Genomic DNA, 18,720 nt, shown 5'->3' on the forward strand with positions numbered 1-18,720 from the left:
CAGAGAGGAAGTTTCATTTTTAGGTATGATGTTGACTAGGTGGCCATTCAGCTATCTGTATCATGTGCTTTGTGCAGTCAGTGGCTACAAAAGGGAAATTAAAATAAAGTCAGGGTATGAGCTTGAGCATTGTGTTGGTACTGTCCAGATTTTTATATTGTTAGCACAGACTCCGGTCTGATTTTAGTGTGTGCAAGTTAGTAGTCTCCCACATAGTGGCCAAGAATGGCCTGGGGAATAGCCTGGGCCAAGGACCTTTCCCAAAAGACAGTTTGGATATGGCTATCCTGTTTCAGTGGGCCGGAGGGTTTCATCTGATGATGGTGAGCTGTGCTGTGCCATGTAGCCTCAAGGCCAGACCACAGTTCCCAGCTCACTTTATTTTCTTGTGCAAACATAATCACTGATACCAATGAAAAAGATTTGGGATTATTGTTTTGTCAAGTACTAATTGTGATTTTCTTCTCAGTACGGAAGATACAGCTTTTTTTTATGTCGGATAAGTTCGAAACCCAGGTCAATGGTAAAACCTTTATTTAGCAGCAATGTTTTAACCAGACATAAGTCACACTTTACACACTGCTCTTTACATAAAAATGTACGACGAAGAGGCAGCAGTGATGACAAGACTGAACCATCATCTGGTACAGCAGGACTGGTGTGCCATTTGCCTCTGCACAAGGAACAATTACGTAAATTAGGGTTCCTTCCACAGAATTGCTAGAACATATGGCTGAGGGAGGGAACATGGCAGAAGTCTGTAAAATAAGAGTCGACTAAAAAACTGTTTACTGTCTCTTCAGTATAAGAACTATGGCACTTCCAAAGAAACTGTCCAGTGGAACGTTCAAGACTTGAATGGGATGCAGTGAAAAGAATTATTTCTTCACGAAACATGCAGTTAGGCTGTGGGGCCTCTTGATACAGGTTGCTGAGGGTGCCAAAAGTTCACACGAGTCTACAACTGATTGGTCAAATTCATGGAAGAAAAGTTTGTCAAAGGCTACTAAATTTGAAGATGCACCTCCGACTCAGGGACACCTTGCTCCTCCAGTTGGTTAGAGCTGGGTGAATATTCTGGGAAATACCACAACAACTGTACAATTTCCTGGATATCTGTTGCTGGCCACTGCTGGAGACATGCTACGGTGCTAAACATGTCTTTCATCTGTATCAGTATGGCTGTATTATGTTCTTCCCTGCCTGCTCTGCTACTCCACCATTAAACCTGTCCGAGAACAATTTTCTCCCATATTTATCATGCAACTGGGGTCCTGGGGGACAAGAGGGTTTTCCTCTGCCTTTCCTAGATAAGACCAGGAAGCAGGAGGTGGGTCTCTCTCCCTTTGCTGGCCAGGAGTTGCAGGAAGAGGAGGAAGGAGAAACCACTGCTCCATCCAGAGGAAAGCTGGGGGATTTGAACAGCACTGAGTATTAGGCAGCCTTTGCCTGCTCCCTATTTCCTTCTCTGTTCCTGAGCTTATACTGGCATTTGGGTGAAGAGAGAAAGATATCACATCCTGTACCAAATGGCTGCTCTTTCCCAGAAGGCTAATGGGTAGATCTCAGCCCGAATTGAACTCCCAACCAAGAGAGGGTTTAACCTTTCTCCAATAGGAGAAAAATTTGACTGTGATTCACCCTCACTTTTTAGGAACTGTATTCCCCAACTTCTAACTCAGTCTCTAAGAGCACTGGTTCCTGGGCTCAATTCAGCGAGCCCAGGATGAAGCTCAGTGGTCTGCAATAAGAAGTCACACAAGCAGGTGGTATCTTCTGGCCTCCAGCTCTGTGACCAGCTCCAAGAACATTCATACATGGTCTGATTTAAAGAAGAAGGTCTGAAACGCTAAAAGCTCAGAAAATGCTACACAGTGCATTAAAAACGAAATGGCAGACTAACACCCATCTCTCAGCCTCTCATTTCCTGGCAGGGATATGCCTGCCTCATGAACAATGTTAGGCATAAGGGCTTGAGTAAATTGTACAAGCACAGCTGTAGTTATGTGAGTCCTCACAAACTGGTGTCAGTCCTGAACTTCTTCCAAGCGTGATCCCTTTTTGAGCTCATTTGTCTTCAGACAACACGTGAACTCTAGCCATGGAAGAGCTAATTGCTTTGAGAATCTCACCTTAGACTGCGACAATACAAGGTTATACTTGTAGCCAGATGTTACAGCTGGCTCTCATTTCCCAGTCTATGGGAACTGAACTTCTGAGAGTGATGAGTCAGCATAATTTGGTTTTATTACTTTTTTCTTGTTATGAAATGGTTGATTTTATAATATACACATTAAAAAGCTTAAGTGAAAATTTTCAAGATTTTTTGCTAGTCTTTCACAACCTTCTTTGAATCAACAGTCATGACCAGTAGTTTGGGAAGCACTGAATTAAAGGCTAGTTTCCTAGACCTTCTATAGTCAGCAAATTCTCTGCCTCTCAGCTGACATCTAAAACAAAACTTCCTTTCTATTCCTTCCAAGTTCAGTCCCTTGTTTCCTCCTTGTACAAGGGCTGCCCTTCAGGATTCCCATCAGGAGGCAAAGAAGAAAAGCTCTTTGACACAAGAAGGATTACTTACTTCATTGCGTAGTATGTTTGTCCTGGACTTGCATTTCCCTATATTATTTCCCTTCTTTTTTTTCCTTTTTCCCATAGGAAGGCATTCTATTTTTGTGCTAATACTGTGCCATGGTTGTGCTATTTTTACAGCTCTATTTTGGTGCTTCAAGTCTTCGTGAATTAAGGAAGAGGTGGTTGACTGACAGTAAGGTTTTATTCTTCTGTCATTTTCTGACAGATTCTCACCAGTACTCTGGACTTCTCATCCAGATATTCAACTGAGGGATGGAGGGAAAAGCTAGTTACAGTAAATGCAGGGTTTTTTTTTGCTAAAATAAGTAATTCATGTAATAAAACCAAACCATCTAACACATAGTAAGCTGATACCAAAATGTGAAATTCTGCAAGTAGGATGCATAATGGAGCCAACAATGACGAGTAGAATAACTCCACGAAATCTCACAACTGAATTGACTATAGCAGTTCCTCAGTACACATTTAGAAAGATTGAGACCCATCATCCAAACTTTTCAAAAATTAGCTTAAAAGATGTTCCACATAAAGTATGCTAATACAGTAGTTGACTTCTACTCTTCTTTCTTCCTCATGTGACTCAAAGAAGACCTGAAAGAATCTCTCCCTTCCCTCCCTCTATCTTTTCAATCTTAGAAATGTCAGGAATGCAGTATCCTGTTTTCTTTGGTTTTGCTGGGGGGCCTTGTGGGTGCTTTCGGAAATGTTTAAATGCTGAAACCTTATTAAAGAGCTCCGTTGTCCAAGAACCTCATTAGTCACGGACAATGAAAGACTATAAATAGCAACATCAACAATATGCAAACAAAAAGTCAGAACAGTGTTTAAAAGCCCTTTCTTTTCTCAAATGCTAAAGATCCTCTCACTTCAGTCTTGTGATAGATTCACTTTATTACTCTGCAGTCAGCTTTTCTGTTTGTAAAACCGTAATTTCTATTGTAAATACCCCTTCCCAGAAACTCTCTTCCGCTTTTGAAAAAAGACACCTCTTTCAAGGTTTTTACAATCCATCACAAAAAGGTAAAAGAGATCCCATTTTTGTCCCTTTGAAAATCACAATTTTCACTTTTGAAACAATACAACTTTTAAGAGCATTAAAATTGAAATAACCCAGGCTTACTAAAGTGATTTCATAGTAAGTTAGGGTAGTAAAGACTATTAGCATTTTACTGTGGATGAACATTTCACAATAACGAAATATGTTGTTTTACTGCAGACCCTTGCTAAGGCTTCTGAATTGTGATGAAAAGAAACAGATTTGCTTCTAGAGGAGAGAGAGAGTAAATGCAAGCACATTTAAAATAGCTCCAACATTCAGACTACTTACGATGCTACAAACATACCTCTTAAAAAAATAAATACCTCCCCAGCGAAACTCAACTAAAGTTACAAACTTGATAAATTTGAATGCATGCCAGGTAAACTAATAAGGAAGAATCAAAGCTAACCTAAAAAGGAAGAGTCCATATAGCAGAATGAAAACATAAAAGGGATGGAAAGGCCCAAATGAAATATCTGCCTTTAAGCAGCGTCTTTGCATTCTCTCTGATTTTTTGTAATGTAATCAAAGCCATTAAGAACCTAAGCTCAGTGTCTCATCAGACAGCAAAAAACAACTTAGCAACACAACCAAGTCAATCCCTTCTTCTACAACACAACATGTTTTTAATTAAGAAAGAATGCCAGAATGAAGGAGACCTTACAAGTTCAATAAGCTGACAGCATTCAGTTTTTGGAAGTGGGGGGAAAGGGTTAAGCTTTTTATTGTAAACTTCACATGTTTTATGTTAATGTAACTATTTAGCCGTTTCTTGCCTTTCTGATCATGTCTTTTGACAGGAAAGGGAGTATTTGTTTTGTCTGTTTTTAACTCTCAGGAAAGCAAGCTAGAACTATCCAAAAATGTCTATTCTTTATTCTGACCTCTGTCTTCCAAAAGGAGCAGTTTAGGCATGATGCATTTTCCAGAGAATGGAAGTATGAAATTCCCTTTCTAATGGAAAAATCTTACCTGGGTAATCATTCTTGTCTACATCTGAGTCTCCTCTTAGAGTGAAGCCAAATCCCGAAGGCATGGACTGTGAGGCCCATGCTCCATTGAGAACCTGGGAAGGGTTAGTATTTAACCCATTACTATATCCATTGTAAATGAGCACTTTCCCTCTTCTGTCTTCTCCTGCAAATGGTGCGCCAATAGCAATGTCTGCAGTGCAATAAAAGAATAAAAAGAATGGGCACAATTAAAATAAAGCAAAAATTAAGTTCCTGCAGAAAAACAGACATAAATGGCTTCTGCTACGTACATGCAAGAACTTCAACATTCTGTACTTTTGTATGGATTCTAGTTTTAAGGCAAATACGCAAAAATGTTTGTAGTGTCTTTTCTGTGTCAAGCCTTCATAACAAAAGCTTATAAGATCATCCTATGAAGGGGTTATTGCATTATACTAAATAGCCAGTCCACACTTGATTCCTCTACCATATTTCCAGGGCATTTAATAAGCTTTAATAAACCAAGATCTAATGAATGCCTGCTTCTACTTCATACTTTTAAACAGACACAAATTTTCCTTGATATCCTCTATCACCTAATTAATAAGGAACAGCTGTTAGATAAAATTAATATTCTTTTTCCAAATTAAATATTCAACGAAGAAAAAAAAAACCAACCCCCTCCAAACATCCAGTGCTTTAGTATGCAAAAAAGAACAATGGAATATAATGTTTTTATCTATATCAAGCCAACACCTTATTGAGAAATGGGAATAGTACCAAGTCAGGAATTTAACAGAAGGCCTTGGGCATTATGCAATTAAGCACTGCAATCCTTAAAAAACGAGGTGCGAAGAAGCAGAACTCACAATGCTCTTCTTAGTTCCTATGCATGGGATGTGGAGAGAATCACGTGTCTAGCTTGAGATTCAACAGCCGCACTAGCTGAGCTAGCCAATAGGAAACACTAGAGGAGGATATGTATCTACAGCTCTCATTTTTACATTCTGATCTAGGAGATTGTGCTGAACTCCTTTATTAAACTTGACTTCAGCACCTGGAATTTGTACCTTCACACTAAAGGCAGGAGTGCACCAAAGCTCTACGACTGGCATCTTCAGTTAAGAAGCAGTAGACTTTGGCTCTAGAACCTTCTTAGCCTTCTCTATACAGTTAGAGAGAAAAACAGGAATGTCTCCTCCCTGCCTTACCAGAATGCTGGAGAGCAGGGATACAAACCTTCCCTGCCCAGAGAAGTTGAGGGCATCTGCTGTTGCTCATAGGTAGAAAACAGGAATCCTCCACCGTGAGGTCCAGCTGGGCTGAACTCCATGGTGGGATTCCAGGACAACCCACTAAGGGTATTCTCAGCAGTCACAATCCAGTGGCTTCTGTTCGGATTTTGTGCACCCTGCACCCCAGTACAATTCTACGGCTCCTGACATGACTTATCCCTTGCACAGGAGCCACGCACTGGTGACATTGTCCTAGAGTCTAGTGGCTAGACCACCGTGAAAAACAGCCCTCAAGTTAAGGAGGAGCTAAGTCCATTAATTTTTCCTTAGTGGGCCAACTATCTTCAAGGCTACTGTGCAAAATACTTCCTCGAGGAAAAACTCCATGGGGTTTTAGATGCAGAAATGCCTGCTTTGCAGATCCTTAACATCCTGGAAATAAGAAGTAAGGAAATGCATGCAGGGAAAACCAGGGTGCTCCTGACTGTGTCTAGGAGGCTAACTCTAGGTGCTCAAGGCATCCAGGCTACCTCAGATAATTAAGCAAGTTAGTTTACTTGGACTGTTTTCTTGAATTTAGGCTCCTAGTTAACTTACATGAATGTTTTGTTCTATGCATGTGCTATAGGCATTTGAAAAAGGTCCCATTATGCACCTGTTTCTTTCGGTGCCTAAGTATCCATGCAAGTCTGATTCCAAAATAGTATGTCTGTACTTGTCCAATTCTTTCATTGTGGCCAAAATACTCCATTTACTGAGCCTCATTCAATTCTCAAACTCATCCAAACATTTGAGGAGAGGAGGAGAACTCTGATTTTAAACAAATGCAACATCTTAACCAAATATTTAAATGTAATTAGTCATAAAACAACAGATCGTATTTTTATTCAAATGAACATGCTAATATTTAGTAAAAAATAGCACTGTAGTCAATATGACTGTCCTCCTATAGGCAAGCTTTTCATGGTTTGGCCTTCAATATCAGTTTCATTAGGATTAGTGTAAATTTCATGACTTTCAAAGGCAGTTACATGTTAAAAAGCCTTTTTCAGGCACTGCACAGACACTTCATATTCACTGCTTAGCCATTTTTAATTTCAGTGTTATGCAGAGATCTATATTACTACATTACACATAAATTACCATTATAGCCATCTTGATTGAGATCTCCAAGGTGCGTGATTGCACTGCCAAATCTACCAAACACTTCAGTGCCTGTCAGAATTTGCGCATCTCGGAAGAGGAAAGCACTTTCTTGCAGGTATAGATAAACTTGCCCAACTTCTTTAGGCTTGCTCTCAAATTCTCGTTCCATAAAGAGAGGGGCGCCAACTAAGATATCATCTAAACTGGAACAGTCAAACAAAAAACAATGTCACTGAGAGAATGAGTGTAATCAACACAGTTCATGCATTTGTTAAACGGGAAACCGATAATTATCATAGAGTCATAGACTAACTGAGGTAAGAAGGCACTTCTGGAGTTCTTCTAGTCCAAACACTTGGTCAAAGCATGGTCAACTAAGGCTGCCCAGGGCCGTGCCCACTCCAGTTTTGAGTATCTCCATGGATGGAGACTCCACAACCTCTCTGGGCAACTGCTTCCAGTGTTTGGTCGCCCCCACAGCAAAAACGTTTCTTCCTAGGTTTAAACAGAATTTCTTGCACTTCAATTCATGTCCACAATAGACACTGAAAAGCTATGCTTTGCAGTTAATGATCCAGAAGTCAGGAATTTAACTCAGAGGGGATCCGTGTTACTAGAACAAATTCTGTAGATCTACCCTGCTAACAGTGCTAGTGAGAGACAAATTTTAGTATAAAATCTAGCTTTTAAAAATTATACATCAGTAAGTGAACAACAGAACAAAAATGGCCACTTTCCAGCAGATTGTTGAAGTAATATCCGTGAAACACAGGTAGAGCATCAATTAATAGAGAATGCCTCATCACTAATTCAAATGGAAGCTGGGAGACAAAGCCAAAGCTTTATTTCTGAAAACACTTCTGTTGAGTATTAGGTACATGAGCAGTTGCAGTGCTCATGTAATTTGCTGTATTAAGTATTAAAGAGAAGGGACATCATAAAATCACAAAAATATGAGGCTTAGAGGGAAAAGTCCTTCTGTTCATTTTGCTGCTCCAAGAAGAATCAGTAAAGAAGACAGAATAATCAAAGGATATTTTGCATGTTGTTGTTCTAAATGGGGGTGTTTCAAAACATGTTACCAACATTTATTTAGTGGGAAAAAAAGACCCTTTACTGGGTCTTTTTAGTAAATAGTAAAATCAAGCAAGATTGATAGACACGTAACAAGCAGAAATATTCTTAATAGATTATTCTGAGATATGAAATGACAGTATCAGATTAATTTCTGAAGGTTGCTCAAGCCTGTATAAACTAACAGGATAATTCCCATTATATTCAGTGGACATTGGTACATTGGTCATCCATATTAAGGAACTCTGTTACTGCAAATAACCAGTACTACTTAATCCCAGAATTTTTAATTTGGAAAACATGTTCCCTTGCTCTAACATGAAACTTTGTTCAAACTTTGTAAAACTTGTAGAAAACTTTCTACTCTCAATTCATCATATTCCCAATAGTGCTGTTTTCACAAAGGCTTTATCCATTAGTAAATCAATTAGTAAAACTGCACTTCATTGTTTTTCCCAATCCTGATAGAAAAAAACCCATATGATTTAGGAGTAGCTCAGCTAATACTTTACCATAGATATATACTATGGTTCTAAGATATATACCACAGAGTTTAGTACAGAATATCTCATCTAGAAACCTTTTAATCACATTGTAGAACCTACACATTCTATAAATTGTGACAAAGTATTTCTAGAAATGTTATTTTTCTATTAAGTTTTATAGCATGTTTCCATAAAGGAAACTGTAATTCAAAATGTCAGGTCACTTTGGTACAGTTGTTCTATTCTTTATACGTCAGATTTTACCCCATGGCATGAATAACTAAAAAAGGAAGGAAGCAGATGCTGACTTGACATCAAAGGTGGGATTTTCCTTTCACACTAAACATCAAAAGTCCTCCTCTACTAATGGAAGATGTTCGTGGTTGGGACAGAATGTCAACTGAAACGGTTGCCATGAAACAATAGCAATAACAAAAACAGACCATAAATGCTCTTTTTTTTACAAGCTATTTTATGTATGCCATGTAGTAAAAGCATTACACAGTAGCACTAACATCAATTATTATTTTATTACATCGCAGTCCAGATATTCCCAGTAAGACTGGGACCCCATGGTGTTATGTGCTGTATAAACCATGAAGTAAAAGATGAGCTTGGCTCCAATTAATATTTTACAAATGAAGGATTGTAAGACTAAGGAAAGATTTTTTTAGAAGTGGTAAGGAACCAAAAGATTCAGAGCCACAAGCTCCCAGTAAATCAATCTAAAATAAGTAGATGCCTAGATACCTTTAAAACTCTGGTCCATAGAGCAACATCCAGAGTGCCTAAAACGGTGAAGAAAGGCAGACTATCTATCATCCACAGTGGCCTAAAATTCTCTAATCAGAAGCCATACCCAGAATACAAGATTCACCAGGTGAGACAGAAAGCAAGCAGACAGGAGCTGTAGTCTGTTGTGCAGGGATCACAGCATCTCAGCTGGAAGTGCACCGTGCTGGGTTATTTTTCTAGGAAAATTTCTACTTTGTTAAAATAAATGACAATGATTGTATAAAATGCATGAATAGTCCAGGAACCAGGGACCAGAACCCAGTAGCTAAGATGGCTTGTCTTCTGATGAGCTGAGGTAAAGATGGGAGGAAGGCAGTCATATGAATTACACTGACCTATTTCTAAACTGGATACGGGCAGCAGAGCTACTCGGAACACCTGCGGCACTTAGTTTGCCTTCCCTCCGAGTCTTGGCATGTCTCATCCACACCAAAGCTTTCCTTTCCTCACCCTCTTGATTTCCCCCCTTCTCTGTCAGTGCAAAGCTCTGTAGGTCAAGGCAAGATGCTTCAGCAAGTCCCGTGCAAGAAGGAATTCTCCCTCAGGCAATTCTAGGGGTTTGGTTTTTTTTTTCCCACTGTCACAGCAGTGTACTATAGCCAGAGAGGAAGGATTGTTCAGCTACTCTGCTCTCTCTGATCCTCATTTACTTATTCCTGGTTTCCCTCCAAGTGGGTAATAAGCAAGCAATTGCTGCTTACCATGCTTTATAGTCAGTTTTACCTTCCAGCTCCTACAGTTTAAGTATTTAGACACCAAGCAGCCAAGGGGGGTGGTCACTTGTTGGGTTATAAGTACCTATGTGATTAGAATTATGCATTTTTGTTGGTGAAGGAGGATATTTCAATTGGCTTTTAAATTGTAGGAGTTTATATTTACAAAATTGGAGTTCTGAGCCGAATTCAGGTTTGATGTGATCCCTTTTAAAAGGCCATAAGAGCAAAGCAAAAGCCCCTGAACAGTAATATTAAACCATAAAGTGCAGTTCAGTTTGCAGTGGTATTTTGAATTGGTTCATTAGAGTTATTTCATTACTGCACTAAGATGCTGCAGTTAATGTAAATTATATATATTTTTTTTTCCTAACACAGAAAGGTAACCAGTATTGCTTCCCTTCTGATAAAAAAAAATTTTAAAAAGCACAGCTGATCACCTGCTGAGACTGTATGCAGTTTCTTTGTATCCTGCCGAGTAACAAAAAGCAGGAGTATGGGAAATGTCAAGAGGTCAAAGTATAACTACGGGAAGCTTTGATACAGCCCAAATAAAAGGCCAGTAAACAGTTTATTCACTATTTTTATTGGACCATTTCAGTCTAAATTGAAAGTGTTCTCTTTTTTCCTCTTTACTAGGAATGTAGTCTGTAAGTGATGGCAAAGCTTGATTTGTTAAGTTTCACTGTGGATTTCTCATTATTAGCAGTGGGCAACTAAATGGTAGTTCAAACAATATCCCCAATTTCCCTGTTCTGCCTACAATGCTGATGTGGTGCAAATAAAACTGCAAGAGTCACACTGGAACACCTGCAGAACTGCTGGAGCAGAAGGTCTACAGAGCTTTTTTCCTAGGATGAGCTTAATCTTTGAGCCATGTCTTCAGTCTTATTACAGCAAAGCATCATTCCTATTAATATTTTCAGCATATAACTTAATCAGGTTTCTTGTACTGATAAGGCCATTATTACCTCCTTTGTCCTTAGCTGCACAAAAAAACCAAGTGAATTTGAAGTGGTTATTTCCCTTTTGCTTTTTTTTTCTCTCTCTGTTTTACTCTCCCTTTCAGATAAATATTTCTATTGACTATATGTGCAAACCAGCAAAGACAGACTACATATCTAATCAGACATGTTTATCAAGTAGAGCTTTTTGTCTTTTGTTTTCTGTGGGATGTTTGGATGTCAGAGAGAGTCATTAGATTTCTTTTAAGATATAGACTGGGAGACCACACAGACCTCAACAGCAGTTTGATTATATTATTGACATAAACTGTGGTCTTAGAGGTACACAGAAAATATGAGACCTGCCAAGTAACCCTACGGTTCACAGGAAATAACCTGCACAGGAAATAGTTTGGTTCAGTGAGAAGTTAAATAGCAAGTTTCCCGAAAGTCTAATGAGTGTCTATTGTAACTCAGATCAACGTTTCTCCACCCTTTCACATTAGTAATGCATTATGGCAGGACTAAATTGATCCTGACTCTGTATATCATAAAAATGCAAATTTTCAAAAGCTATGGTACTATGACAAAATTTGACCTCAGAAACTTGGAAAGATTTGAGTACTATGAAGCCACCACAGAAACTGTTGAAGCTCCTTTTTTCTTTTTTTTTTTTTTTTTTTTCTGTTTTGGAACTGCAATAACATTTTATCACCGTGTTACTTTTCTCTTTTCTTGTATCCCTCACTCTTTAAAGGGTCCCTAGTCACTGACAGGAAGCAATGATTTAGCCCAGAAAAATTATTTAATGCACTATGTATAAGCACCTAGTAAGAAATAATCATAAGAAAAGAATATGCAGTAGCCACATCTGAGACATTTTGCAATAGGCAAGAGTACACCACAGCTCTAAATATAATCCTGGCTCACCTTTGTGCAGACTTCCAAGGCTCTGAGCTTCCGGGATCTTTATCTCCTTGCTAGTAAACTAGTATCAATATTCACTTACTAAAGTCCTGATCTTCTAAAACATTTAATCAGACTTTACATGAGTTCAAAGTTAGCAAGCGTTTTGTTCAACAGGGCCTGAAATCCCTGAGTGTCTTAGGCATGACCCTGAGAGCTGAGTAGCATTCTCCCTCACACAAGCACAATGCCTGTCATAACAACTATGGGCCACAAACACTTTTTGGTCCCCTGGAGGATGACAACCAGCAGGTGCTGGAATGAGGAGCTGATGATATTAGAAAGCTTTTAAAATTGAGCAGTGAAGCTATGGATGGTCCACATGTGCCAAGACTTACCTGCTTTTGAGAATGGGAGAATGAACTTTTGACTTTCACCTATCTCTTCCCAGTAGTAGCTAGCGCTGTTTATTCACTATTCTTCTACCTGGATCTGTACCCTAAGACTTTGGACATTCCCGCTCTGCCACACTGCTTTGAATAAATATTCAGGAAGATAAACTCACCCAAACTAGGACTGCAAATACTTGTGCCACTGTGATTGCACAAAGATAAGCCTACATGAACAATTAAAATTAGAAAAGCAGAGAAGCAAAGAGAAGCATTTTGAGGTATAAAGCACCTGAAAATCTGTGTTTATTAATAAATATCAGGCATTGCTTCTATGGATGTTCAGTGGAGCTGAATATATTTGGTAACCTACCCATCATTGTTAACATCAGATACTGCAACAGTGTACCCAAAATAAGACGCCATCTGGAAACAAAAAACAACAGATAGGCTTTCATATCAGATATCAATTTAAAAAAAAAATTTTTACTGATAACCCTCTTTGTTTCTATGGTCATTATCTCTAAAAAATATTTTATATATTCTTGAAACTATGTTAATGAAACTATATCCTCTAGAGATATAATATCTCATCACATAGTTCCTTGACATTACCTGTTCACCAGTGAAGTTCTGGATAAAAGTCAAGTCTGAAGAATTAATAATTGAGACCTGGTAACAGAAAAATATGGAAAGTTTCAAGCACACATGGAGATGCTACAGTGTAACATCACTGCAAACCAATTTGACACACTGAAGGATGGTCCAAGTGGCCAAGAAAAAACAACAATTCTTTCATTTCACCACAGTTTTCCTGTATGATCTTTTGAAAAAATCACTAAGATTTTATGAGTCTAAGGTGCCCCATGAATAAAATGGGGAAAAGACTATTATCCTTCCTTACTGGACACTGTGAAGAGCAGCAATTCACAGACTATCAGCTAATCAGTAACTACATTAGTACGCATGAAAACATGAACTTAAAACATAAAGAAATATATACATACATACATACTTATATAAATACACACATATACACACCTTTCCTCTGAGAAATGGTATGAATAAGTTCCAGAGACACAAGGAGGTTTGGATCCACAAAACTAGAGAATGTGTCTGTGGCTGGGATCTCTGTTTCCCAATCAGGTTAGTTCTGAAACTTTTTTTTTCCTATAAGGTAAAAGATGTATCCAGACACGTATATTGTTTTCTCCCTTCACTTCTAACTGCATTTCATGACTCTTTGCATTTGGTATTCAGTGTATATACTTAGAGCACTGAAAATAAAGACTGAGTATGAATAATCTGAACTTGGACTCCTCTCCACTGTGGACACAGCATTGCACATGAAATATGCTAACCTATGGGTAAGCTTAGGTCTGATAACACTCAGTGGGTATAAGGATTCTAGTCGTACTCAAAGTATGCTTGTAACTGACTATTGAAAACAAACTTCAGAAAGGACGAAGTGCTTAATATTCAAAGCCCAAACCAGTAAGGCATTTCAACCCAGCCAGCTAAGCCTGAGCGTGAAAGTCAGCGGCAGTTTTCTCTGATTAGAAAGTTTAGGATCAAAGAGACAGAAAATATAATGTAGACTTTAATCTCCCAAGTGGTCTAACTGCATTCTCACTATAAAAAGGATAAAATGTGGGTCCAGTACATACATAGCCAAAGTTCTGTGCTCCCCTCGGGACTCCAGCAACCAACTCTGAAAAGATACATGATCAACGGTGAACTGGTTATGCTATCTGAGTGGTCCATGCAACATGCATCCCATGCCACTTAAATTCTTCCTTGACATATAACCCTGAGGATTTTGGTTTGTTACCTGTATCAGAAACATCTGCAAATCACTTCAAGACATTAATTCATAAGATTTTAACATTCATTCAGTGCATCTAGTTGCATGAAATATTACATCTTAACTGTCATCCAGAGATCTCTTTCTGCATAGCATTACTTAGCATAGCACAGCATAATAAAGCTCTTAGTAAAATTCAGCTTGTTACCTGACAGCTATGGATTGATGGAACCAGAATTAGTTGTGGCATCACACACTAGAGTACAGAAGCTAAACACAACTGTCCTTACAAATACCCCTTTTCTTTCTGGCTGCACAACAGTTTGTCCCATCTGTTATTTGGCTTGATGCCATGAAAGTATTCGACAAGTTCTGCACAAGCTATCTAAAAACATTACAAGGAAATTTTTGTGAGTGGCATTGGGGAATCCATTGAATAAGAACATGAAACATTGGACCTAGCTGCCTTCTAGGATGTATTTCTGCTCAATGGTGAAATCTTAAACAACTAGTGGAAAAAATGGAAAAAAAAAGAAGAGCAAAGTCGCAGTCTTGCTGTCTAAACCTTCCCTCATTAGGATATCCATACCAGAAGACAGCAGCAGGAACTTCAGATAGCAGAGCACCTCAAACACCTGCTTGTATTGACCTAGCATTCCTCTGTTCCTCTCTGGGTTTATATACTCCCCTGTGGTTGAATGTGTTTGGTCAAGGGGAGATGAAAGTAGTAATGAAGGATTGAACAGGACACAGGACAATTCCCAGGTCAGCCAACAATGCAATTCTTCGTGCCAACCATTTATGTGAGTTACTGATTCAAGAACCATCCATTATAAAAATGTGAGTATGCGTTTAAAAAAAAAAAAAAAAAAGTAGGTGTCTGCAGCCTTCCATTACCAGGGACACATCTTTTTTCCCACATTATAGCATTCGGCTCAAAAATTTTTTTTTTTTTTAACCCATAGTGGCACAGGACAGGAAACTAACTTTATAGGGATTAAGCAGCAGCAGTTCTGGGGAGCTGGCTTCATTTCTAGAAATGTATTATGTCTCTATTGGTTCTACTGGTGAGTCTGGACCATGGAGCTGTTCACCACCTCAGGAAAGCTACCCCTTAAGCAATACTTTCTGACAGACTGTCAGCTTTACACAAGAAACATAGCTCTTAAGGTATGACACACCAGAGATACAGGTATTTTCAGATAACTATATGTTTTGAAATCCTGTACAATTTCAGAACAGTTTAAAATACCTAAATCATGGAGAAATTTCTATTTATAACGGATTATTTTTAACGTACTCTACCAGACAGCTGTGACAGGAGTTTTTCTTCTACACTGGATTCAACTTGCAGAGACACAGAAAAACAAGTGTTCAATTTCTAACACACCCGCAAAACTTACTTTACAACTTAAAAATCAGACAACGTTCAGCTTGCTTTTAGTTCTCCTGCCACAGCACTTTGTGCTATGAGTTCAGCACACAAATTAAGTGAGGTTTAAGTCTTGTTCGTATTTAGCTAAAGCCTCAGAACTATGTTACTGGAGCTGCCATCTTCCAGGGCAGTTTTCCCTGGCCATGTGAAACTAATAAATATCCTATGTCACCTTTTGCCAGAGGGAACAACTTGAACCTCAGTGTTTGAGCTGAATTCTAAGGTATGTAATGACATTCTGCACATTTAAAAAAAATATTTATCCTGTAATTTTGATTCCTCAGTGCATATTGCTCTACTGTATCAAATCATGAATGTAGAGTCCTAGAAGGTGGTGTTTTACAGATCATGACACATTTCAGGTGAAGGTTTCACAGTGATGACATTTTTAAGCAATGCTATGAAGTCTGCGAGATATCTGGTTCTTTGTGGATGACAGTTGCTGTCTAAATGCAAATTATTCTAAATATGTCCTGTACCAAACTTACTCGATCCAAGAACCTTTACAAAGTCTCAGGCATTCTATATTCAGACATTTATATTCATGTGCATTCAGCTTTTCCTAATTCAAGGGACTAATTGAACACCTTATCTTCCTGTAGAATGTCTTCTCTCCCTCTAAGCCCTGGTTTTAACAAAAGGAATTCAATTCTTCTGTCTCCTGCTGTTAAATACAAGGGTCAGGGTAGGAGCAAGAGCACAGGGAATTTGTTCTTACTGCATTATGCCTGTGCAGGAAAATATAATGTATGAAAAGGGTCAGCTAATGAACTGCCCCAGACACCCCTTCCTTAAGGCACATGAACTGGAACTAGGGAAACTTTTAGAGAGCCAAGAGCTGCTTTCACCAACAAGAGCTTGCATGCCAGTGTAGCCACATGTCTTTGTCCAGAAGCAGCTGAATGTTATCTCCTAGCCTGGGCTGTGATGTTTGTGTGGCAGTCAGAAGTGTGCTTTCAGCATACACAGACATTTCCAAGCCACGTTGCATCTGGGGTCCAGCAGCCTCTCTGCAGGTGAGTAACGAGTATGGACCGAAAGACAGGACTGCACTGTTGGCTCCACTTGTTACTACTGGTCACCAAACCGGGTAAATTAAGTGGCTCCACCTACCATGCTGTCACAGCTCTAACTGCTGAGCAGATGCATGGACATGATACCATAACAACAGATTCAGACTTTTGGGTTACTTACATTCTGCTCTGTTATGCTATACCTTCTAAGGAAGTATTTGCCTCTGAGAATATTGGGTACAGATAGCTTAAGTCTCACCAGCGTTTCAAATGTATAAAAGGTATGTTCCTGCGTAGAGACCCAAAATGAGGAATTTAATAGGTGCACAGCCATATGGTTTCCATTCAAGTATATAGCTTCTTACCTTGTTCAGAATCCCCAGTAAATTCCCCAGCAGCCACTGAGTATCCTGTTTAAAGATAAATTACAAGCAAAACACTTGATAAACCATTTCTTTCAAAAAATATGCAGGGACAATGAGATTTGTCTGTTCATCTGATCATCAGAATGTAAATTTTCTAACATTAGTATACTAAAACTGTGTGGGAAAAAAAAATTGTTTATCACATTATTATGACTAAATTAACTGTAGATCTGAATGATAATAAATCTATCCCTTTTCTCAAAAAATGATCTTCTAAACCATTAATACTTAACAACTTATTTGAAAAAACAGCAGGTACTATGGTGGTTTGCCCTAACAGCTATTGACACAATTCAGGTCTTCATTACTGTACTTAATGTGTGAATATCCTGTTTTAGCTCTATATGGAAGACAGATTTCCAAAGATGCAGTTAAGTATCTGGAGCTTTCGTAAACCTGTGATATAACTGCTATTAACGGAGTAAAGACTTTTGGATTGTATTAGGGACTGTAATTTCAAATGTATGGGCAGAGATGAAAGGATGCACCTTTGCCTTCAAATTCCACTGCATCTTTTCTATAATTATGTGAAGAAAAACCTGTATTACACGCAGATACATGTGAATATCATGCAAATTCTTTGCGATCAGTACTAATAAAAGGTACATAGCTTTTTTTCTATTTATTACATAACAACTTCAAACTGACTTTTGTTATTGCTTACTTCAATTGTATCTTTTAAATATCAGTGAGAATAAATTGGATATTTGTGTAGTACTGTACAAAATACTACAGAACTGAATTTTCTTTTATCTACTAAAAATTGAAATAGTCTTCAATTACTTTAAATCAATCAATCATCTTGGAATGAAAAAAGATATAAAAGGGAAAATTTTGTATTTCTGCTTAATTATTTAAGATCAAATAATAAGAATCCTAATGAGCCATTTGAGATCTCAACCCTCAAACCCTGTTGCTGTGCATAATTTTAAGAATGTTCATAATCCCATTGAAGTAACTAGCAAACTACTGATTTGCTATTGTGCTTAAGACAAAACATGTTCAAATCCTCTCACAATTGGGACTTTAGTAATTTAGGGCTTGTTTTCACATTTATATAAGGCCCATGCTTTTAGAACATATTGCTAAATGACATAGAACTTAGCTTACCCATGTAATTGTCGTCATATGAAGGTGGTGCCACTCCTGTTTGCTTCTCTCGTGCCAGTTTCCTCAGAATATCCTTGAACGAATAATTTGCAATGATATCCGCAATATTTGCAGTGATTACCTGACCTGAATTCAAACAACTTCATAAATGAAAGGGACATAAAGGAGAGCCAGTTTCTACAAAATAGTGCAAGCAGAACATCAGAACAGAGCTGAAGGAATAATATAACACAGATGCAAAGAGTAGACATCTTCTCTCAATCTTTCTCCATGATTACCCTCAAAGTCTCAAGAGTAAATCAATACAACAAGGCATTGAGATTATTGAACCATCACAAAAACATCTCCAGACCCATTTCAAGGTGCTGATTCAAACTAAAGTCAAGCATTTTCAGGCTTAGCTACCTTTTGATGCTGTACTGTACAAATGTAGTAGACCAATGGAAGCAATTTCTCAATGGAGAATTCAAAGCTATGAATTCCCTACCATCATCATGATCAATTAGATCTTCCTCCTTCAATGGCAATGCAAAACCACACATCAGTGAGGCTGACAACAGGCAAGTTAGTAGGCAGAGTCTGGGAATCAGCTATATCATACATGTCAAAACAGGTTAAATAAAAAATACCCTTTAACCCTTTACCAAAACCACTTTAGG

At 38.3% G+C, this 18,720-nt stretch overlaps 1 protein-coding gene across 1 annotated transcript in view; it reads right to left on the minus strand.

Moving 5' to 3' along the window:
- ITGA8 (integrin, alpha 8) overlaps positions 1–18,720 on the minus strand; it is a gene marked incomplete at both ends in the record, with an annotated part of 91,047 nt that overhangs the window by 54,498 nt on the left and 17,829 nt on the right. Inside the window, 7 exons of the mRNA XM_009579603.1 lie at positions 4,607–4,798; positions 6,966–7,171; positions 12,648–12,700; positions 12,890–12,946; positions 13,942–13,985; positions 16,892–16,936; positions 18,062–18,187. Coding sequence (XP_009577898.1) covers positions 4,607–4,798; positions 6,966–7,171; positions 12,648–12,700; positions 12,890–12,946; positions 13,942–13,985; positions 16,892–16,936; positions 18,062–18,187 — 723 coding nt within the window. The remainder of the gene's footprint in view (positions 1–4,606; positions 4,799–6,965; positions 7,172–12,647; positions 12,701–12,889; positions 12,947–13,941; positions 13,986–16,891; positions 16,937–18,061; positions 18,188–18,720) is intronic.

Source organism: Fulmarus glacialis, unplaced genomic scaffold, assembly GCF_000690835.1.
Source record: "Fulmarus glacialis isolate BGI_N327 unplaced genomic scaffold, ASM69083v1 scaffold1346, whole genome shotgun sequence".
NCBI classification, from domain to species: domain Eukaryota; kingdom Metazoa; phylum Chordata; class Aves; order Procellariiformes; family Procellariidae; genus Fulmarus; species Fulmarus glacialis.